The 25211-nt window shown below is 34.5% G+C and overlaps 1 protein-coding gene across 2 annotated transcripts in view; it reads left to right on the top strand.

Moving 5' to 3' along the window:
- LOC150100038 (sorting nexin-13-like) overlaps positions 1–25211 on the top strand; it is a 480335-nt gene that overhangs the window by 358575 nt on the left and 96549 nt on the right. For both annotated transcript variants that reach the window (XM_090402415.1, XM_090402416.1), the window contains exons 17-18: positions 13653–13687; positions 22682–22868. In XM_090402415.1, coding sequence (XP_090258541.1) covers positions 13653–13687; positions 22682–22868 — 222 coding nt within the window. The remainder of the gene's footprint in view (positions 1–13652; positions 13688–22681; positions 22869–25211) is intronic.

Below are 25211 nucleotides of genomic sequence, written 5' to 3'. Positions count from 1 at the left end.
CAACTTCCCAGAAGTCTGCTAAGCCTAAACAACAGAAACATTTTTACAATGGAACTAATGTGGGTTTCATCAAAATAATATCAATGATGTCAAGCACTTGCTGCAGAAACACAAACCATTTTGTTTCTGTCTGAAGGAAACTTACACTCTTGTACGCAAGGATGGAATGGAGATGGTCCTGCAATATGGTGGAGTAGCTATGGGCAGTTATACTCCATTCCATCATGTTCAGCTTAATACTGCTCTGGAAGCAATAGCGATTCACCTGTATGTGGGGTTTCTAATTACAATATGCTCAATATATTTGCCACTGGTCATAGTCATCTCACACATTCTTATTTACTCAGCAATCTGTGTGTGTGGAAAATGCAACATCCTTCTTACCATTAGTCTTATTCTGGTGGAGTGCAAGCACTTTACATGAGAGAGAAATGACATTTTTACTTTTCTGGCCGAGCCCCTATATACTCAGCCAGATGTTATCTGACTTGTACTATATGGATAACATTATGAAGGAATGCGGCATTAAACATGATAACAAAATTAGAGATGTTATTCTCAGCTTTTCACTTTATAATTATTGCTTAACAAATTTGGCATGAAAATCAGCAATAAAAAGACAAACTGTGAAAATGGGAATGTGGACAACATCAACTTAGTTCTCAATAAAGAACTTATAGAACAAGTAAAATATTTTAGCTATTTAGGCACTATTTTTTAGTGGTCATATGGAAATAAACACTAGAATAAGCAACACTGGAGGTGCCAGGCGAATTAATTTATGTGGATTACCAAAACACTAAACTAGCTGCATACCATGGATTGCAATACTGGTAAATTGAGCAAAAATTCTTTAAAAATTTGCCAGTATTTTGGTGAATCAAAAAACATTCTTGATGCATGTTGTAATAATTTTGTTTGACTAAACTTTTCAGACCTTAACAATTCTCATAGCCACATGCTTATGTTAGCAGAAGACTGCTTGCATTATTACCTCAAATATTTCATGATTAAAGCTTGTAGCATTAGGAACTTGAAAAGATGATATGTTCATGAGACTGTATCTCATATCTCATGCAATCTAATACATATGTGAATTAGACAGAAACACTTTTGACTGTATAATATGTCTCTTTGGCATCTGGCAGACACATTTTTACAAATTGTATTATATACTGGTCTGCACGGTTAGCTGAGTGGCTATACGTTTCTCAACCATATGCCTGGGAAAGGAGTGTCCTGGGTTCGATTCCCGTCACCAACGTGAGGAGCTTAAGGATCTTTCTCAGCCATAACTAAGTTAGCCAGTCTTTGCCATGGACTGCAGGGTTTTTCTCCCCAGTTTATTTGGGTTTTTTTCCTCCTGCAAGCAGACAAACCAGCCCCGTGAACACATGCCTCTACAGACATAGGATATCTTCAGGAATAAGGAATAACCAGGAATAACCAATCTATTCCATAGGATTTTGGTTCCAAATGCCTATACGGCAAAAAGTGTAGATGCATAAATTAGGATAGGATAGAATTATATACCTCAAAATAGTATTTGAGGACCATCACAGAAAATCCCAAATGTAACATCTTATTTCAAATTGAAAAAAAAAAAAAAGAGAGAGAGATGGAAAACCTATTTCAGTTACTTTGAAATAGGTTATTAGGATATTGTACCTATAAAACTATTTTGTTTGGCTTACATCTGTGCAGTAGTATAGTGACTATGGGAAAAGGCTGTTCACTATGCAGAGTTATAAATTGCAGTTGTTTCCAATACACTAAATACTGTAATTACTTCAATAATGTGCATTGGCTCTATATGCTGTGTTTAATGTTATAGTAAAATTGTTTTGCTTGTAGCAGTATCGGGTCATATTTACCAGTCATTTTCATTCTGACACTGAACCACTGATTTATACATGTGCTTTTTATTATTGGTTAATTTAAATATACCAAAGAAATATAGAATTTCCCTTAACCTCCCTACCGGCCAATGTGGATGAAATAGCGACACCAAATTGCACTTCTTATCCATGTTATTCAATGGGTTTTAGAGCTCCGTATCCAGATTTGGCTCGACGTCTATAGACGTCGTGGCCGGTTGGGGGGGTTAACCGTGTGGAAAGGCTTATGTATTTGTCATACATGTTGATTGGATTTTAAACAATATAGATGTGAACACAGATTGATAAGAAAATAACTATTTATTGACTTAATTGCTAATATTTTGCTGGTATTCTATCCAGCATCTTCAGAGCACACAAACAAAGTTTGTTATGGTAGTTTGGTCCAGACACAGTGAATACATTTTTAATGTATTTAAATAGTCAGCACCCAAAAATCCACTTTACAATGGAACTAGAAGCCAATGACTTTCTGGACATGCTAATCACACATCTTCCAGAAGGTTCCTTATCATTCTCGGTTTATAGAAAACTTACACATACAGGGAGATATTTACACAATCACATCATCACCCATCTCAACAATATGGTATTCTAAAAAACACTAACCTATAGAACAAGAGCAATTTGTTCCAATGACATTGCTCTCATTGCTGAACTTTCTCACCTACTTCACATCCTCCTCACCAATGGCTATAATCCCCATAAGATAAAATACTAAATACTCCCCAGAAATCCCCCACACTGTCTACCACAGAAGAATATAACAAAACTGTCACCATCCCATGCATTAAAGGCACATCTGAAAAGATATCTAGAGTGCTTAACAAACACCAACTATGCAGCATATTTAAATCTTATGTGAAATTGGCAACTCTCATCTGTTCACCTAAGGACAGATTCTCTCCTTTATCATTCTCATCGCGTCGGGAGGAATCTTTATCTGGACGATTTCAATCGAAGGTGAATTAGTCGATCTCATACGGAGGTAGCAGGGTTTTTCTCCCGGAAACTCGGGTTTTTCATCCCCCATACAGACAAATCGGCCCTTCAGAACACGCAATTTACAGACAAAAAATGCTAGTTGTGGTGGAGGTGGGCGATAGATGGCATTGATGGAGATGATTTGTAGTATAGGTTCGGTGCAGTGGTTGAGACAGTTGTAGGTGTCCTCTCGCGATCAGTCTTCAGACTCCTTGGAGGTATCAGGAATAATAATAATAATCACATCTAGGAGTCTATGAAGTGCCCTGTTCATGTCATCGAGCGTACTATGGACAGACAGGAAGAACTATGGATACTTTTGCTATGACAAGTCTGGTCTAGCAGACCATGCTTTGGATACCTCCCCCCCCCCCCACACACACACACAGGATCGATTGAAAAAAAAAAAACAAAAGTGCTGCATAGCACTTTTGTTTTTTTCCAATCGATTGTCTTTGGTTTTTTTCGTTGATTCCAGGAACAACCTCTCTGACTTTTACAAGTCATAGAGGTTGTTCCTGGAATCAACAGAAGCCTTGAAATACTCCAAACCTCAACAAGTATGGCTGTATAAATCTACCAAAGATTTGGAAGACAGTCATCCTAAGGCCAAATTAATACCTGCTTTCTCTCTTGTTTTTTTTTTTTTTTCCAACTTAGATGGCACCTAATTAGGACTTATTTCTCTCAAACATTTTCCATCATCTGCCGTAACCCAAAGATAGCATCTGTCATTGATCGACCAGGCAAAGATTTGGAAGACAGTCATCCTAAGACCAAATTAATACCTGCTTTCTCTCTTGCTTTTTTTTTTTTCCAACTTAGATGGCACCTAATTAGGACTTTTGTCGTTGTGTTGCATGCTACAATTGCTCATTCTAGTCCCACTGTTACACTGGATTGTGGTTGTCTCGCTACTGTAACAAACTTCGTTTGTGTGCTCTGAAGATGCTGGATAGAATACCAGCGAAATATTAGCAGTTAAATCAAAAAATAGTTATTTTCTTATCAATCTGTGTTCTCATCTATACCGTTTAAAATCCAATCAACGAGAATTTCTCTTAGTTATTGGTTTTTGATATATCCCAAAACAGAGCCCCCCCCCTCCCCTGCATGCCCTCCTACACACACACACACACCTATTTGGTTTTGATAGAAGCACTACTCCCTGCCTGCCTATTGCAAATGTATTAAGCTATTCAGATATTTTTCTTAATTATAAGTAAAGTAATTATTCCAACATGTGTTTCTTGTCTCCATAAATTCTTCACTATGAATGTTGACCACCTCTTAAAAGAAAGAATACTCAAGTATTTTGATACTAAATATTATCAACAAAATTATCCTGTGACTTTGTGTTCTGTCTGATCATTGAGAGAGCAGTGAATAGTATCAATTATTTACATATTTCAAATTGAAAAGTCAATTTGACATGCTATTTGATAAAAAGATTTTTTTTTGTAGCCATAGATTAAAATCATTTTAAACATACTGAGCGAGATATGCAGGTGTGTGTCAACAGTGGTAAAAAAAAAAAAAAAATTAAAAAAACAGAACGGTTGGTGTACTAGCAGCTTAGGTAAGCCCCTAATGCAAAATTAATTTATTAAAAAGAGAGAAGGAAAAAAAAAAAAAAGCTGATGATACAGTACCTTCAACTCATGTTAAGACTGATCTGGATTATGGATAAAAAATTATATCATTTTAACAATTGACTTTTTCTGCTGTAGTAGCATGCATGACAGCATGAGATGCATTTTTTTAAAAAATTTATATGCTCGGAAGGTTGCAAGACATAGCATATCAGTACTGTCAAAAGTTTTTTCACTTGGTTATGCTATAAATTAAAGATGCCAAGAAATTATACTCTTGGTTTAATCCTTGATTCAGTGTAAGCAAAAAAAAGTTTGCTTCTGAAGTTACTTCATGACTGAGCTACTTGTATATAGAGGCTAATTACTTCACATCAGTTACCTTAGTATCCCATAAAGCGATGCATATCCTTATGGACATATATAATGCTATGCATTATTATTACTGGCACTCCAAGGAGTTCTTAGACTCATTAAGGGAGGTCTCTAAACATTGTGTCAAGAACTATCCAACATTTGTGCAGTATCTATCATACTTTGATTTTAACTCATTCACAGTCATATCACCCACAACAGACTTCGGCAACCTATGCCACTTCTTCACTGCTTTCCAAGCAAAAAAAAAACCTAGTTTTTAACACCCTTGCTAACCACACTCTTACTCAGTTTCCATGGATGGTCCCCTAGTTCTCCCATCACCAGACCTGTTATAAAAACCCTTCAGTAATTTGTATGTCTCATTCATATCACCCCATTTTCTGCCTATGCATTTTTTCACTCACCTCCGGAACCTCTGCACCTCCTCTTTATCAAACCCTGGTGCCCAGATCTACACGCAGTAGTCAAGATAGGGTCTTATCAAGACTCGATAAAGAGGAACAATAACCTGCTTGTCTCTGCTCATCAAAGTATTCTTGAGTAACCAAGTGATCTGATGAGCTGCATTATCCATTTTTGCCATGTGCCCCTAAACTTTAACTCCCTATCCACTAACACTCCAAGTCTCTGGCTTCATCAATTTCCTGGAGTACAGTTCCACTGATGTGGTATACAGATGGTGATCTTTTCACACCAAAAATGCATAACTAAGTTATAACAAATACACTTTGCCACATTAAACTGACATCCATTCTCCTTTGCCCAATCTGGCAATCTACCCAAATCATCCTGCAAAATTTTGACATAATCCGTATTAACTATTACTCTACCCAACTTTGCATTATCAACAAATAACTGAACAGTTCCTCTCAGATCCCTTCCTATATCATTAATGAACAAATTAAACAGTAGCAGTCCAAGAACAGAATCCTGCAACACATCACTAGTCATGGACCTTCTTTTGAACTCTACTCCTGAATAAACTACTCTCTGATATCTCCATCAACCACCCTCCTATCCATCTGCATGTACTGCAGTTTACTAATTAGAATTCCATGTGGTATCCTGTCAAAGGCCTTTGCAAAGTCCAGTGATATTGCTGTAAACCTTTATCCAACTCAGCTGTCACTGTATTATAAAACATCAGCATGTTTTTGAGGCATGACCTACCTTCACGAAACCATGTTGCTCCCCCCCCCCCCTTAATATAGTATCCCATTTCCATCTATCCATTCCTGTATTTTTCTCTTGACCAACTTCTCCAATACTTTAACAGCAATTCCTGATTTATTTATTTTATTTATTCTTATGGCAAAAGGAATACAGAACAGCTACAGATCAATGTCCAGTCTGGAAAGCCAATCCAAGGCCTCATCCATCACCTTGTGGCATGTTTAATTTATCAGTGCTATGTGGGTACAGTTAACAGAGTTAACCATGAAATTATTCTTATGCCTTTATAATAAAAAATAAATAAATTCATGTATTCATTGAAACAGAAACTTCAACTGAAATTAGTGGTTTTGTGATTCTGTATATGAGAATTATGCAACTTCAGATTCATTTTCTTCAACATCTGCTGAGTTATCAATGAAGGAAAAACTTCAGTTACCGATAAAGAAATAAACTAAAGTAGCCTGTGGAAATCCATCTCAGAAGCAATAAAATACTAAAGATCTAATACTTAACCCAAGTCATTAAAAAGAAACTCTCATATTTTCAAAAAAAAAAATAATAATAATAAGAGGAAATTATTTAGCAGTGGCTTTTGGTTACTTAATGACCAGTTCCCTAACAAGTATTGAATCCAAGAGACTTTTTTCTTCAATTGAATTAATTTTTACAGAAATTGGATCACATTTAGGGAACCACAGTCTTCATAAGTTATGTTTTCTCATTTTAATAAAAAAAGATGCTAAATATAATTTTTTTTAAAGTTTATAATTTATATTAGTAATATTAATATTATTTTTTCTTTAGAATAGATTTTTTGTGTTTTATCATGTTTTATGTTTCAATAAAATTTTGGTTCATTAATCTTTGATTGTATTTCCATAACATTTTCTGAAAACGTAAAAAATTACCAGTAAACTGGTACTTATGAAAATTTTTACTGCTAATTGAAAATGTCAGTAAATTTGCAATCCCTACTGTATATACAAAACAGTGTTCAGATCAATTTTAACTTATGGATCTGAGATTAGGGTTTGAAATAGTTGATCAAAGACTACATTCTATAGAATGAGAGCTCTGAGAAAAATTAAAAGAGTCAACAGAAGGCATCACTAGCAGGAATGTGTTAAAAATGAAGATGTTAAGTAGAAACTTAACGTTGTCAGCATTCGAGAATGTGTGAGCATAGAATCTAAGATGGTATGGCTACTGAAACTGAATGTAAGTTAGCAAAAAATAGGTGTTTAAGGACAAAAAAAAAAAAATCCAGAGAAGACCATGATCTAATTCAGTGGTTCCCAAACTTATCTGGCTTACCCCCTCATCTAAAAAAATGTATTCAGCACCCCCCCCCTCCTCCCCTGGAAACTACTTTTTAAGACCTGACCAGCTCTACCTGATATGTATAAAAGAAAATCATATGAAAATTGGATCAGCAGTTCTCGAGCTAAGCGAACAAACAGATAAACACAGAAACAAATTTGCATTTCATTAGGCATCTAGTAGAGATTTTTGAAGTTTGAAAATAAGACACCTTGGAACTGAAATTTTAAAACTATTTATTGAAATCAACAAAAGATACATAAATTGCACGTAAACATAGGACAAGTTGGAGCTGAAAATTTAATGACAGGCACAAACGTTTTTGCTTACACTTGGATAAAGGATTAAACCAAGTATATAATTTCTTGGTATCTTTACTTTTTCATCATAGTATCTGCATACCTGTTGAGGATGCATATCAGGAATTTGAATAAAGTGCAATAATTAACACTGTTGAACTCAAGTACAAATTTTATATCCATAAAATTTTCACCCAAATATATCAAAGGTATAGCCTGCCTCTCAAGAAGTTTTCAGCCATATTGCTATCCCTTATATCAGGTGTTTTTGAAAGAATTTCCAAGAGTTCAAACAGTGCGACTTTTTTTTTTTTTTTGCCCAATTGCTCAGTAAACTTCTATCCTTTCTAGCCATGTATCATGCATTTACTGACAACTGTCGGTAACAGGGCTATGAGAAAGAAAACACATTCTGACAATCAGCACTTGCAGGATAATTTGAATTAGCTGCAGTTGTGGGCATATGAAAATAGTTGTCAGTTCAGATGCTTGTGAATGTAAAGTTATACAGTTTTTCCAATGACTTATATTGGTAGGATAACATTAGAAGAAAGTGATCAGGCTAGTGAAGTTGGAGTTTTAGTTAATTTATTTTCACAGTATTCATGACAATACAGAATGATAAGAAAATAATAACTTATTTGCTGACATTTCACTGGTATTATATCCATTGGACTTTCAATGGAACAGGTAGCTAATGAGTGTCTGCCCTTCCTGGATACACTGATCACATGGATTCCAAATGGTTCCTTATTTTTTTTGGTTTATAGAAAACCCACACATACAGTCAGATATTTGCACAAAGTCGCACCATTATCCAGCTCAACAGTGAGTCGCACTAACTCACAAAGCTAGAGCTATTTGTTCCAATGACAATGTTGTTACTGCTGAACTCATTCACTTATATCATGCCTTCTTAGCATGGCTATAATCCCCATAGGATAGAAAAAATACTAAATGCTTCCCAGAAATCCCCTTCATTACTACCACACAAAAATTACAGCAAAACTGTTGCCATCCCATACATTAAAGGCACATCTGAAAAGATATTTAGAGTGTTTAATAAATATCAGCTATGCACCACATTTAAACCTTATGTCAAATTGGCAATTCTCATCTGTTCACCTAAGAACAAACTCTCTTCTTTACCATATCCAGAGTTTATGAAATGCCCTGTTCTTGTGAGTGGGCTTACTATGGACAGACAGGAATAACTGTTGACATCTGCCTTGGTGAACATGAAAAATACATCCGGCACTATTGTTATGGCAAGTTGGGTATAGCAGACCATGCCTGGGATACCTCTTCCTGCAGAATCATTTGGAAGAAAACAAAAGTGCTACACAAAAGTCATAAGCCAGAGCGATTGTTTTAGGAATCAAGAGAAGCTTTAAAACATACTCCAAACCGCAAAACTGTATAAATTTACCAAAAATCTGGGAGACAGTCATTTCAAGATCTAATTAATACTTGTTTTCTCTCTTTGTGTTGTCCGTTACAATTTTTTAAACTAGTCCCACTGGTATACCAAATTGTTTTTGTTTCGCATACTCTGACAAATTGTTTTTGTGCTCTGAAGATGCTGGATATAATACCAGCGAAATATCGGCAAATAAGTTAATAAAATTAATTATTTCCTTATCATTCTGTGTTGTCATCAATACCCGTGAAAATAAATTAACATGTACTGTGAACACATAAGCTTTTCCATTCATTTGGAGTTTTAGTAGATAGGAAGTTGAAATTCAGATGCCATGTAGCAGAGATTGCAAATACAACTCAAATGATAAATGCAGTGCCAAAACAAATATTGACATGTAAAAATAAGGATATTATTTTGCCACATTACAATGCTTTTGTATGATCTCATCTGTGCTATTATGCTCAGATCTGGTCTCCTGGTTTCTGAGGCAATGTAGATACAGTGGAGAGAGTAAAAAGGAGGATGCTAAAGAGGATATCAGGAATGTGAAATGTAGATCATGAGGATAGATCGAGAATATGTGGATTGCCGATGCTAGCACCCAGGAGAAAGAGAAGTGATAGAGACCTACATACTTCTGAAAGTGCCATATAGGATACTGATACAAGGGTAGTCTGAAAAGTTCTCAGCCTAACAATGAAAGCACAAATTTATAATTTCAAAATTATTTTTATTTTCGACATAATCTCCCTTAAGACATTTATCCTGGAATACATTTATTCCAGCTATGCACCAGCACCATTATCCCATCCCTGTAGTGGTTCTCAGTAAGATCTGCAAAATATCCCTCTGCAGCTACAATCACCTCTTGATTCGAAGAAAAATGCTGACCAGCGAGGAAGAGTTTTAGTTTTGGGAAGAGATAGAAGTCAGAGGGAGCCAAATCTGGGGAATAGGGTGGATAGATGGATGGTTCCAACAATTCATAGTACATATCCCTTAATTTTTCCATTGCCAAAATACCTTTGTGGGCAGGTGCATTGTCCTGATGAAGGATGATTTTTTTCTTCTGCAAACCAGGTCTTTTCTCATGATTTTTTTCGTCTAGTCTGGTTAAAAGACCAGACTAATATTCCACGGTTATTATTTTACCTTTTCGACATAATTAATAAACAAAATGCCTATAGCATCCCAAAACTCCAATGCCATGACCTTTCCTGTTGATGGAACTGACTTTGTCTTCTTTGGCACTGAACAACCGGCTTCTGACCACTGTTTTGACTGCTGTTTGGATTCTGGTGTGTAATGGTGAATCCCAGGCTCATCCATAGTAATAAATCGATGCACAAAATCAGTTTTATTCTTGTTAAAATGCTCCAAGCACTGTTCAGAGATCTTCATGTGAGTGTGTTTTTGATCTGCTGTGAGCAAGTTCGGCACCTATTTTGCACAATGCTTTTTCATTTGCAATTCTTCATGCAAAATATATTCATGCACTTTGACTCGCCAGTCATTAATAGCATTTCATGCACTTGATCAATGATTTCTGGTGTTGTTACACTTTTTGGACAAGCTTCACATGGATCAGCTTCAATGCTGGTACGGCCATGTTTAAACTCGGCAGCCCATTTCTTAATTATCGAAAACGAAGGTGAAGAGTGCCCATAAACTTTGATAAACTTTGAATGGATTTCTTTTACCGTTAAACCTTCTTTTACAAAGTATTTTATAACTGCATGATACTCAGTTTTATCCATTTCAAGGGATTCAGACAATACTTTTGCTTCAGATGGCTGTATAAAACCAACTACTTGATAGAATGATTAATGATTTGCAATTTCACATGAATACTTATGACAGATGTACCAACTTAGAAAAAAAAAGATTTGCGAATAGTGTTGCCATCTATGATCGAGGCCAGGAACTTTTCAGACCACCCTCGTAGATGGAACTTTTAATTTTTGGAAGATGGGAAGAGCACATTCATGGAAGAGAATGAATGCAGTCAAGAACGCGATAAGAGTTAGATATTTCTCTCATTAAGCAATGCACCATGATTAAAATGACTTGCCTTTGGTGATGGTGAGTGTAGGTAGTGTGGTTAAATTCACAAGAAAAGTATAACAGCTAGTTTTATATTTTTCTTCTTTTCTTTTCTGTTTCATCTATATAGATATTAAATAAAAATTATGACATTGGGCATCCTTGTTGGACTCCACTGTCTATTGGTTTTCATTCTGTAATTTCTTTGAATGATAAATACCAGGTTTTATCTCATACATCTGTATATTTTTTATATTAGATGTATTGCTTTTACAAATCTCTATTGCTAACAGCATCATTGGGAGGTTGCTTAACATCAGTAAAAACTGACAAAAAATTAAATGTTTCCAACAATAGTTAATATCTATTAATTGAAAGGACTGAATGATAGTTAAATCATGAGTATCATTAAGCATATTACATACAGTCTCTACATTATTGTGTAAACTCTTTGAGATTGCTAACATAGAACAGGTCATTAATGTTACATGTTAATTAATGACTTCCAGATATCATGAAGGATTATTCCTTGATTTCTATAAATGCTTTTTTAAATATTGCACTATCATTAAGCAGTTTATTTTTAGCAAGAACATAACATACTTGATGCATCTTTGCAAAATTGATTCTTGAGCTGAAAGGCTTTTTTTTTTTTCAGTTCTTTAAGTTTAGCTTTCTGCAAATCACTATTTCATGAATAGTTAATTTCATGGTTGCTGTGGTTTTAAAGTGTCATTTGAGGTATCCTTTCTTTGGAAAACGCTAACATTACAAATTAACAATTTATAACAAAAAAAAATATATATATATACTGTATATGTATATATATCATGCTCCCATTCTTTGTGATGGTGATATGTTTTCTTCTTTTCATGGTATAGTTTGTCTGCCTTTTTTGCATTTTTTTTATGTATTTTTTACCCATAAAAGCCACAGGTTTTAATGGTGAAACTAATAGATTTCATTTACTTTTTAGATATCCACAACCATATAAAAGCTAGTTTTTTCCATTATACTTATTGGTTAGTCTGTACAGAGTTCTCATTTCCACTTCAAACAGGTTCTCCAAACAATACAGGTAACAAGATTGCACCCAAAAGCTAAACAGGACTCAGTTTTGAATTATTATATTAATATAAATGTGGTAGGACTAATTATAAGAATTAATAATAGGATGTGAAATAAGTAATTTCTGACTATGATGTAATTAATTTTATTTTTTTTTACTACAATAGGTCAAGCTAGGCAGGTTAATTAGCATTAGACATAACGATAGTATGGATTAGTCTAATGATTAATGTAATGTGTGTGATTAGATATACATATATACAGTATATATGTATACTTAAAGATGACCTTAATGTAAAGGTCAAAACATAAGAAATAATTTCATTAAATTTATTTATCCCAGAATATTACTTGATTCAATAAATCTAATATAATGATGACATTTAGTTAAATATAAAGGAAGCACATAATGCACATCTAAAAACAGTGTTAAAGAACCTGATATATTCTTTATGCCTGTTTGAGTTTTGGGACAGTGTACTCCAAAAACATATGTTTTTTCTTGCTTGGGTTGTATTGTTAGTTGCTCTTTTGTGTAGATGTGGGTGTGACAACTTTTTTACATTTTTTTTTTTGTTGTTGTTTACATGTGGTTCTATTCCATAACTGTGTCTTGGTTATGATTAATAACTAGCACATTCCTATGTCACAACATAAAAATGTTATTTATAAAAAAAAAAGAATATTATATATCCATTTTAATTCCTTAGCCAGATTAAAACTTTCCTGGGAGCTTATGAGAATATAACCTTCAGCATAGAAATTGCCTTGCATAGTACTACTTAAAAGACATGAACTCAGCCCACAAGTCCATATATTTGCTAGTCTCTGATGAGAACCAAACAGCATGGAACAGCTGCCATGCCATTGAAACCTAAATACCATAATATTAGGTGAACATATGGACTTATTAACTAAGTTCATGTCTTTTAAGTAGTGCTAGCTGAGACAACTCCCGTGCCAAAGGTTATATTCTCATAAGCTCTCAAAAAAGTAGGATTTATTTTTATAAAAAAGAATTTTATGACATTAATTTTTATATGCACTTACTAAGATTGAATACATCGAGTTTGCTTACGAAAAATATAACTTTCTAACATGAAATTATTGCTATGGTTAGACAGAGAGTTTTTGCCCTCTTAGGTTTCTGCTAGTCTAATGAGAACCAGCAGTTCCAAACAGCTATCAGGCCAGTGAAATCTAGGAATGTGGGCTGAGTTCATGTATTTTAAGTAGTGCTAATCAAGGCAGCTCCCATGCCAAAGATTATATTATCATAAGCTCTCAGAAAAGTTTTAATCTAGCTGTAAAATCAAAATGGATATATCCTTTTTTTATAAATATTTTGCTTTCATCAGAATGAAGCCTTTTAGGCTTTTATTTTAGTAATGAAAATGTTACTTAATTTTTCTTTATACATATATGTATTTATATCTTTTATATATATATGTATTTTTAATTATTTTTGCAGTTTCGATCTGTGGAAGCAAATTAACTGGAAAATGTGTAAGTATTAATTAGTATTGTACTCATATTTTCAAAAGAAATGTTCTGTATTTTATGATATATTAGATACTTACTTGTTTAAAATACTATATGTATCCCCTTAATAATGCATTTGCACATTTATGGGCAAAAAAATGCATTAGCAATTCTGCCTAGTCTCTGATGAGAACCGAAAGTTCCAAACAGCTGTCTATCTCTTGCATGCTAGCTAACAATGGAAATGATATATACACACCAATACTATTACTGGCTAATGCCATTAAATTAAATTAATATTGATGTGAAATATCAAAAGAATTTTTTTTTATTTCATGCCTATTAAAAAAATGGCTAATTCTTCTTACTTCTCTTGATAGAAACTAACTTTAATTAGGACATTTTTTGGTATTTATAACCTGATAGTTGAATGGAACCTTAATTTTTCCTAAGAATTTTATTATTAGGGTGTTCTCATTCAATAAGTGACATAATTGTCACAAAGAAAATATTTTATAATAGTAGAATGGTGTTATATTTCAGAGCAGTCTGCCAAAACACAAGGTTTAATTTGAAGTTGCATAATTGAAAGGTCACTCAACTGTGGTTTTGGTCTTCCCTAAGGGAGATCATTCCTCCTTCATTTGTGTCACTTCCATATAAGGGAGTGACACAAAGACTTCTTTGTTGAAATAATCATTATTAATAAATTATAAATTATTAATGTAAATGTAAATGTGGTAGAACACGTAATTAAGAATCTTCCTAGTAATAAATCCCCTGGGTGTGATAATATTCCGGCTGAGCTGCCGAAAGCTTTGACTGGCAATAACTATTTAGTGGAATCCATTCGGGACATCTATAAAACAATACAATTACCTGAAGTTTTTACAACATCTATCTGCATACCAATTCCAAAGAAAACTAATGCACAAAATTGCGAGGATTATAGAACTGTGAGCCTAATATCCCATGCATCTAAAATTATTTTAACCATTGTTAACAAACAAATTGAAAGAGCCTTAAACGGTGAATTGAGTGAACAACAGAAAGGCTTCAGAAGAGGAATGGGAACCATTAATGCTATCCTGGAACTAAAAATACTAATAGAAAGATCACTTGAAAGAAATAGGAACATTTACATATGCTTCATAGACTTTCAGTAGGCATAATAAAATGTTCAATATATTAGATAAATTAGACATAGAAGCTCATGTACTTAAGATTATAAAAATGATTTACACCAAACAGAAAATGCAGCTATTTAATGATGAGACTTCTGTAGTGAAAATAAAAAGAGGAGTTAGACAAGGTTGTATCCTTTCACCAAATTTATTTAATATCTATAGTGAGACAGTGATGAAAAAGATTGAAAAACAAAAAATAGGAATTAGTATCAATAGTATAAAATACAACAATCTTAGATATGCTGATGATACCATTCTAATAGCAGAAAACAGAAACAAATTAATCAAATTACTGCAGCTACTAATTGAAGAAGGTAAAGAATTTGAATTAGATATAAATGCAAAAAAGATCAAATTTATGAAAATCTCAAAAGATAGCAGATCTGACCAGAAATATTCATAAACAATATGAAAATTGAACATAAAACAGAATACAAATATTTAGGCACCTACTTTACTGCAGATGGAAAGCAAGATAAAGAAAAAAATAAGAACATCCATTGCTAAAGATGCATTCTGGAAAAATAAAGATCTGCTCAGAAGTTCTATGAATATCGAGACAAAGAAAAGAATGATAAGAACATTAGTGTGGCCAATTTTCACATATGGAAATGAGACCTGGATATTCAAGATGAGAGTAAGGCAACAGATAATGGCCTTTGAAATGTGGTGCTATAGGAGAACTCTGAAATCCCATGGACAGAACATGTGACAAATACAGATGTCCTACAGAGAATGAGAACACAGAGATCTTTATTACAGGAAATGATCCAGAGAAAGATGAGATTGGCAGGACATGTACTGAGAGGTTCAACAGGACAGAGGATACTAACAGTTTTAGAAGGAAAAAGTATGGGAAACTGATCAAGAGGAAAAAAATGAAGGACTTGGCTTGAAGATATAAGATCATGGACAGGATCACATGGCTATGCAGAAACAAAAAGGAAAGCCACCAACAGAGAGAACTGGAAAGACATGGTGCTGCACCCTCTCACTGAGGAAGCTACTTGAAGAAGAATGTGAAGGTCAAAACATAGGAAATAATTTCATTAAATTTATTTATCCCAGAATATTACTTGATTTGATAAATCTAATATAATGATGACATTTAGTTAAATTTAAAGGAAGCACATAATGCACATCTAAAAACAGTGAACTAAAAACATTGATCTGAAGGAAGAAAAGAAAATGAAACGTTAAGGAAAATAGCTATATATCTCCAGACCATGATCAGTAAAAAAGAATCATTGGAAATATATGCTGTTTAGTGCAGAATGGACACTTGTAATGCAACCTGCATTAAGTGCCTTCATAGTGCAATTGGAAGAACGATGGTACATTTTACCCTTTGATTGGAAAAAGCCTAAGTTTGATTCTTGTCATGACAAGAGGAATCTTTATATGGGTTTTATGATTGAAGGTGAGTTAGTTGATCTCATATGGATGTAACATGATTTTTTCTCCTGGAAACTTGAGTTTTTCATCCAGCATACAGACAAATTGGCCTTGAGAAAACACGCAATTTACAGACAAAAATAGTAGTGGTGACGGTGGGCAGTTGATGATGATGGTAGTTGCGGTTTGCTGTAGTTGGTGTATTAAGTGGTGGAAATGGAGAGCTGTAGAGTAGGGGCCTTACCTGAATTAGTCTTTAAACTCCTTGGAGGTTGTCATATAATAATTCAAAGAGGTAAGGAGTAAGCTAATAGTAAATGAGTGCAGAGAATATACCAACCACTGTATATATATATATCTACGAGGGTGATCTGAAAAGTTTTTGGCCTAACAATGAAAAAAATGAATGTATAATTTCAAAATTATTTTTATTTTTCAACATAATCTCCCTTAATGGTGCTGGAGCATCACTGGAATAAATGTATTAGTCTTAAGGGAGATCATCATCATCATCATCAAATTCCTGCCATGTACCCTCAAGGGGTGTACAGGATATGACAGTACTACATGAAAAAATTACATCATTAGATAGGAAGTTAGTAATGATGTAATTTTTTCATGTAGTACTGTCATATCCTGTACACCCCTTGAGGGTACATGGCAGGAATTTGATGATGATGATGATGATGATGATGATCTCCCTTAAGACTAATACATTTATTCCAGTGATGCTCCAGCACCATTATCCTGTCCCTGTAGTGGTTCTCAGTAAGATCTGCAAAATACCCCTCTACAGTTGCAATCACCTCTTGATTCGAAGAAAAACACTGACCAGCAAGGAAGAGTTTTATTTTTGGGAAGAGATAGAAGTCAGAGGGAGCCAAATCTGGGGAATAGGGTGGATGGTTCCAACAATTCATAGTACATATCCCTTAATTTTCGCATTGCCAAAACTTCTTTGTCCTGATGAAGGATGATTTTTTTCACGAATCCGTAAACCAGGTCCTTTCTCATGAATTTTTTCGTCTAGTCTTGTTAAAAGACCAGACTAATATTCCACGGTTATTATTTTACCTTTTTCAACATAATTAATAAACAAAATGCCTATAGCATCCCAAAACTCTAATGCCACGACCTTTCCTGCTGATGGAACTGACTTTGTCTTCTTTGGCATGAACAACCGGCTTCTGTCCACTGTTTTAACTGCTGTTTGGATTCTGGTGTGTAATAGTGAATCCCAGTCTCATCCATAGTAATAAATCGATGCACAAAATCAGTTTTATTCTTGTTAAAATGCTCCAAGTACTGTTCAGAGATTTTCATGCGAGTGCATTTTTGATCTGCTGTGAGCAAGCACGGCACCCATCTTGTGCAAAGCTTTTTAATTTGTAATTCTTCATGCAAAATATATCCTACACATTCTTTTGAAATGCCTATAGTCTCAGCAATTTCATGCACTCTGACTCGCTGTTCATCCAATACCATATCGTGCACTTGATCAATAATTTCTGATGTTGTTACACTTTTTGGATGTCTTTCACATGGATCATCTTCAAGGCTGGTATGGCCATGTTTAAACTCGGCAGCCCATTTCTTATTGTTAAAAATAAAGATGAGGAGTGCCCATAAACTTTTATGAACTTTGGATGAATTTCTTTTGCCGTTAAATCTTTTTTTACAAAGAATTTTATAATACTCAATTTTATCCATTTCAAGGGATACACACACAACACTTTTGCTTCAGACAGCTGTATAAAACACTACTTAATAGAATGACTTGCAATTTCACATGGATGCTTATGACAGATCTACCAACTTAGAAAAAAAAAAAAAAAAACTTGCCAATAGTGTTGCCATCTATGATATTCAACAAATGATTGTGGATGGCAGTTTGAAACTGTGTCAAATAAATTGTATTGTATATTAGCTGAAGGTACAATATGCATTATGATGGTACAACATAATCATATATATATATATATAAAACTCCAACACATGAGAAACAGACCTGTAGCAAATAAATGCTATGTGTGGGGAGGGGTCAGGAGCAGAGTAATTTGTTCATATTCTTCTTAAACTGCTGGAGGTTGTAGTCCTTTGGAAATGCTTCAGGAGGCTGGTCCATAGAACTGAAGTGGTTGGAATGAAAGATGACTGGGGATTGCAGGTTTGGTGAGAATGCAGTTTTGACTGGAAAAAGATATTCAGCAGCTGGAGCTCAAGTTCCTGTAGATCTGGCAGAAATGGGAAGCATAATGGATGCTTGTTGTCAGTGAAATAGACTGAACTATGGAAAGTCACCTTCCAGAAGAACCATAATGGAATTAAAGATAGCACCATCAGTGTAAGAAGCATCAGTTCAGAAGAAGGCAGAGCTTATAGAGCAATTACAGAAATACTACGTCAACATATAATTGATGTTACAGAGACTAAGCAAACTAAAACAGGTTAGATCCTTTTAAATAATAAGTTGATTTCTTGAGTCCTAATTAGAGATTAGAGAAACCTGGGGATTGTAGATTTAGTATTTAGAAAATAACTATGACAATAAACTTTTTGTATAAAAGTTGTTTTAAGTAGTGATATGGACAATATTCCAAAAATGATAAATGGAACATGTAGACTTCTTTGTATTTATGGTAAAAGTAAGGTAAAAGTTGAGCACTTTTTTGGGACACTAGTGTACTGAGTCAGCTGATATAAAGTAAAAAGGAAAGCTGGGTTTTGTTGGGGAGGACCCTAAAATGGACTAAGTAAAAAATGAATACCAAGCTAAAAATAAATGTTTTGGAAAAGATTGCACAAAACAAGAAAAGTTTTTTAATCCACATCCCATCTACAAAAAGGTTATGACCAAGAATGGAATTCATTCAGGTCACTTCAGATATCTCATAATAGAGTGGTCTCAACACTAGGTGATTAAAATCAGTTACCACTTAAAATTGGCAGTGATGTATCCAGATTGATCCTACTACAAGATACAAAATGAAAGATGAAAACAATTATCTCATTGTGAAGGGGGACTATATTAAAGCTTTGAAAAGAATCAAAGCTGAATTCATATAAATGTGAACATTAATTTCAAATATACAAATACAGTTGACGCTCAATCTACAAACTATTCCTGAGTTCTCTACTTTGTTCTCTGTAATGAGGGTTTTGCTTGGGAAAAGTGAGTTAAAAAAAACCAGAAATTCTAAAGAATGCATTGATTAATAAAGAAGAAAAAATCAGATTATGAGAAGGAAATTAGTGTGCCAAATGAAATACCAGAGTTCTAGCACTCTGCATAAAAGGAAGAATGGTTATGGAAAGATAACTTTAATTAGTGTTGCTGATAGTAGTGGGGTGACAGAAGCAGATGAAATGATTGAGTTGCTGAGTGATGATATATCTTAAACTGGATGGTACACACTTGCAAAATGTGTATCATTCAGTTTGAGATATTTCATTGCTATCTGTGACAGCGGTAAATGAATTAGAAGTACTTAGGATATTGCAGAATCTCAATGCAAATATGGCTATGGGATATGTCTCGTATTATGAGACCATGCAAGGGAATTGACAGAGCTAGCTTCTGAACAGACTAAGCATCAGCTGTGGTAAAGTCCCAAGAGAATGGAAAGACCACAAATAAGACAGAAATAGAAAATTATAAACCAGTTAGTATCTCAGGAGTGGTGGTTATGGTATTGCAGAAGTTGATCAGATGCAGAATTTAGGAATAAGTGGATGGGAATGTGATAATCAATGAGAGCCTTAGTGATCTACTCACTTTTTATGATACAGTTAAGTTGGAGAATGGAAATGGATATGCATTGATGCTGCTAGATTTATCTGCTTATCAAAATATTAATTTTGATAAGCTCATTGAAATGAAGGACCACTTTGAGAACAAAATACTTACCACAGCTATGCACAAACCTTTAGTGTATTTATGCTTTGTTTATTATCTGTTTGCCATTTGGCCCTATTGGCAAGACACTTCGGATTCTTTCATAAATTACCTAAACAGCCAACACCCCAATAATAATTATTTGCCTCTTCTTGACACATTAGTCACTCGTCTTTCAGATGGTTTACTATCTTTTTCCATTTATAGAAAGCCCACACACTCAGGAAGATACCTACATAAACAATCACATTATGCAGCCCAACAGTTTGGTATTCTAAAAACACTTACACACAGAGCTAAGGTTGTTAGTTCTAATTATGCAGCTCTCGCTGCAGATGTGCAGTTGTCAATTGCCAATAGTTGTAAATAAATAAGATACTAAATGGCTCTCCTACTTCTCCTTGCTCAAACAAATAAGAACAAAACACCACTATTCCTATCCTCTATATCTGAGGTACATCTGAAAAAGATAGCCAAACTACTAATAAAATATATCCTTCATACCACATGTTAAATTACAACTCTGAACCACTCTCCTAAAGAGAGTGGATCAGAGTTATATATATTTTTTTTAACCAGTATTAGCAAAAAATTTGCCATTGTTATTATTGGAATCTTAATAGATAAGATTAATTTGGAGGAAAATTATTGATTGGAAGTTAGTAACGGTGTAACTTTTTCACAAAAGTTATGTTTTTCACATTATCTTGGTGTACAAGATAATTATGTTACTATCATAATTATCTTGTACACCAACTGTGAGGGTACATATCAGGAATTTGATGATGATAAAATTATCTTCTCCTCAACTTACCAAGTAATTTTCTTCAGTTAAACAATTTAGACATTTACATGATCTGTCATCAAATACACGGATAACCTTCAATGATTTCCCAATTTTTTGGTTGGATGCTTTCTAGCTGTCAGACCATTTTTCAGTATGCTGAAGAATGTTCATGAACATCTAAGCATGGTTTTAGCAAAATCTCTTATCCAGAGTATTTTAATAATGATACACTATTTTGCTACTGACATCAGTGCTGGATTACCAAATAGGCAAATTAGGCACTGACCTATGGGCCCCTTCGACAACGGATCAAAATAATATTGATTTAATCTTGAAATGATCTTCGAGGAAGAGAAAAGTTCAGGAATGAAACTTACCTACCAATATTGATTAAGTTATGTGCAGAACTTTCCCGTCATATGGAAACATATAACAAAGTTTATTCTCTATTTGGGTTCCTCGTTGAGTTCCCATAGAAGACAGACGCCGAAATTAAAGAAGCTGCCCAAAGATTTGGAGAGAATTATCCTGAGGACATCGAGTTGGAGTTTGCAGATGAAATGGTTCATTTCAAGTATTTCAAAGCTGATGAAACAGTGCCAGCATCACGATCATACAAACTGATTTTTGAATAAATGGTGAAATCAACATTCCCAAATGCTATGACAGCATTAAGAATTTATAGGTATCTCATGATCACGAATGCTACTAGTGAACGAACCTTTTTGAAGTTAAAACTGATGAAAATTTGTCATCGATCTTCAGTGACACTAGAATGACTGAACTCACTTATTATGGCCACTGAATATGTCTTGCAAAAGGTAGACTTCCAAGATACCCCAAAAGATTTCACTGCAAAAAAATTGAGGAAAGTGAATGTTTAAAGTTTTGTTTGTTTATTAAAAACTTTCTTACTTTTTGTTTAATAATATTTAATAAGTATTGTTTAATAACATATGTTTATTTGTTTAATAACATTAATAATTGTTAATGTTTGTTTTGCATAATAAAATTAGTTTATTAAAATTGTTGGTTGGTAAAATTAAGAACGTATTTGGAGATAATTTGAAGTGGGGGGGGGGCAGAGGTTTCGACTGCCTAGGGGCCTCCACAGGGTTTAATCCAGCACTGACTGACATAGAAAATATGACCCCCGTACCAATTTAGCTCTTGGTGTCTCCACTAGTCTAGGTGTCACTGTTGAGACCTCGTTAAAGGTCAAAACTAGATTAGATAGTGACTCGATAAAGCATATATACATATTTGAAATCTGTGCTATGTATTATTGAATGTTGAGACAATTTGATGTGAAATCAACAGCCTCTATATACAAGGAGCCTAGTTATCATGAAACTTCACGTGCATAATTTTGTTTTGCTCGAGATTGAGAAGAATAAAAACAGGAATATAATTTCTTATCAAGTGTGTACCTGTAGTTTACTTCAGCAGGTGACAGTTTCTTCTGTAATACTCAAAGGTACTTAAGTTGTAATGTAGACTTATTATTTTGTTGAACTGTATGCACAATATTCCTTGGTATCTACCTACTTTTTATAGCCTTAAACAGACATGTGATGCTGTCTAAAGAAGTAATGGATTTGATGGATGTACCTAATAATCTTGTATCAAAACTAAACCATAAACATGTCATTTTAGATCTTTTTACAGCTGTCATATTTTAATAAAATGTTGAGATAAAAATTTATTTTCATTCAGTAACATATTACTTTCTGGTTTCATTCTTTATATATTAGACTCCTGATGAAATTTTCCTAAACCAGTATGATACTGTTAGTCTTAGTTCTCTTGAGCAAGATGAAGATGGTATGGATTATTTAGGTTCAGACACGGCATCCTCACAGGGCAGAGCTTCGCCTAGTGGAATCTCAGATGATATATGCATTGATGATATGATGCTGTCAGCAAATATTTATAATACAGGTTTGTAGTTTATTACAACATTAAACTTAACTAAAGTTTAATCTTGAACTAAAAAAAAAAAGTTATGCATATATATATATATATATATATATATATATATATATATACACACACACACACATACATACAGTAAACTCGATTTAACAGATTATTGGGGATCGTCCGTTAAATCACCTTAGGAATAGTATTAAAAATAAAACACTTTCAGTGGTACAGTACAGTATTAATATATTTTAATGAGAACATTTTTATGTAAATATCATTGGACTTGAAAAAAAGCATCAAGTTTCAGTTGCTTTCCACTTTTATACTGTTTCTTAATAATTAATGATCAAAATTGCCAAAAATGTTCATAATAAGCAATCACTTCTGGATCTGAAGTCCATGCGTTCTCCAACCACCGATGGTTTTGGACGCTGGAACTACTTCTTCTTCTTCCTCGTTGTCGACCTCCTGATCGCCCCATAGAACGTCTTCAGCAATCTCTTCCTGGCTGAGAATTTGGAAGCCTGGGTTGCGGGTCGCCCTCATTGATGTCTAGCCACTGTTCAGTGTCATTCTCATTGACATTATCACCAGCTCGCATCAGATTCTGCGAGCTGATGATGAAGTCACATCATCAGCTCACAGAACATGACTTCAGAGGTTTCAAAACCTCTGAAGTCATATTCTGGTTCACTCCCATTCAGCAACTTGGTCCAGCCATTAGCCAATGTTGTAGTCTTTATCTCCTTCCAAATGGCAACAAAATTAAAGATGGCAGACTTGATGTTGTGTGCACGTAAATTTTGAAGTGTCCTGGCTCCTCTTTTATTTTCTTTGGGATTGTTTTCGTTCTCCAAGACAACCATAACCTCTTCAAGAAACTTCTTATATAATCTCTTGCAGGCAACAATGACTCCCTGGCCTATAGACTGTATTATAGAAGTGATGTTTGGAGGAAGGAAGATACATTTTATTCTTCCATTCCTACTAACCAACTTATCAGCATTAGGATGGGCTGATGCATTATCAAGAAGTAAAACAGCTTTTACATCTTCAGGAGAGATTTTCAGGAACTCTTCTTTGGTAGTTTTGCACTTCAGGTATGAAGTGATTGAAAAACCAGTCAGAAAAAATGTCACTTTTAAACCAGGCATTCCTTGAGATGGAATAGATGACAGGCAACTGGTTCATAACATTCTTCAAAGCAGCACAAGGCTTTTGTGCTCTTCCGACTACCATCGGCTAGAGGCGATGCATGCCATCAGCATTAGCACAAAGTAAGGGCTGAAATGTGCTCTTTGTTTAATTTGCGGCCAGGCGTGCTAATCTCATGTTTGTTCATGAGAGTATTTTCAGGAACAGCATGATAGAACAGGCCGATCTCATCTGCATCATAAACTTGAAACATAATAAGACCCTCAGATTCAATGACGTCATTGATGTACTTTCTGAAGGGCTCAACTTGTTCAATATCAGTGCTCAGTGCTTCACCACATGTTTGCCTGTTTGTAATGCCATGATGGTTATGAAAGTGTGTCAAAGCCACCCATCACTTGCCTGAAACTGTATGCCCATGTGTCGTGCCAGTTTTTCAGCAGCCAACCTTAGTTCAACACCACGAACACCAACGTCACTAGACCGCTGTTGAACAAACCACTTGTAAACAACTACTTCTAAATTCTTATGCTTGGCTAACTTCATGTTTCTTATCTGCCACAGTGAAACCACTTTTGGAGGTCTCAACGCTATATTTTAGCAAAAACTTGAGTATGTCTTTATTTTTGCATATGTCTGAAACTGTTTGCTTTTTTTCACCCCGTAAAGTTGACAAACATGAGCAATAAATGAATCGGGGTTCATTAATTCGAGAGTTTACTGTATTACACACACACACACACACACACATGCACGCACGTGCGCACACACACACACACACACACACACACACACACACACACACACAGAATGATTATAATTAAAGTTCACATTTCAAAAGGCTGTAACTGGGTAACTACCCAGTGGAATAATTTAATATTTAACATGATGATGTATGTAGCAATGGAATTTTATTTTGTGCAAAAACTAACGTTAGTTCTAAAAGTTGCTACTAGGGCGATACATGGCACTACAGTACCATAGTGAATAATTCAAAACATCACAGAACGTAGGGTACACATGCACATTGCGTGGTTATACAACAACAACATGTTCGATATGCTGTCCATTGTCAGCAGCATGCTGAAATCTCAAAATTGTATGCTCAACCACAGAACGTAGAGTTTCACTCGAAATGTTGTGGATATGGTATGCTGGTCTTGGAAGTCCATTATCTGTTAGTTATCTGCATCTACAATAGAC

This window comes from Typopeltis vanoorti, chromosome 13 (assembly GCF_054136105.1).
Source record: "Typopeltis vanoorti isolate ZY-2024b chromosome 13, IOZ_Tvanoo_1.0, whole genome shotgun sequence".
Classification (NCBI taxonomy): domain Eukaryota; kingdom Metazoa; phylum Arthropoda; class Arachnida; order Uropygi; family Thelyphonidae; genus Typopeltis; species Typopeltis vanoorti.
This window is presented reverse-complemented; position numbering and strand designations above follow the sequence as displayed.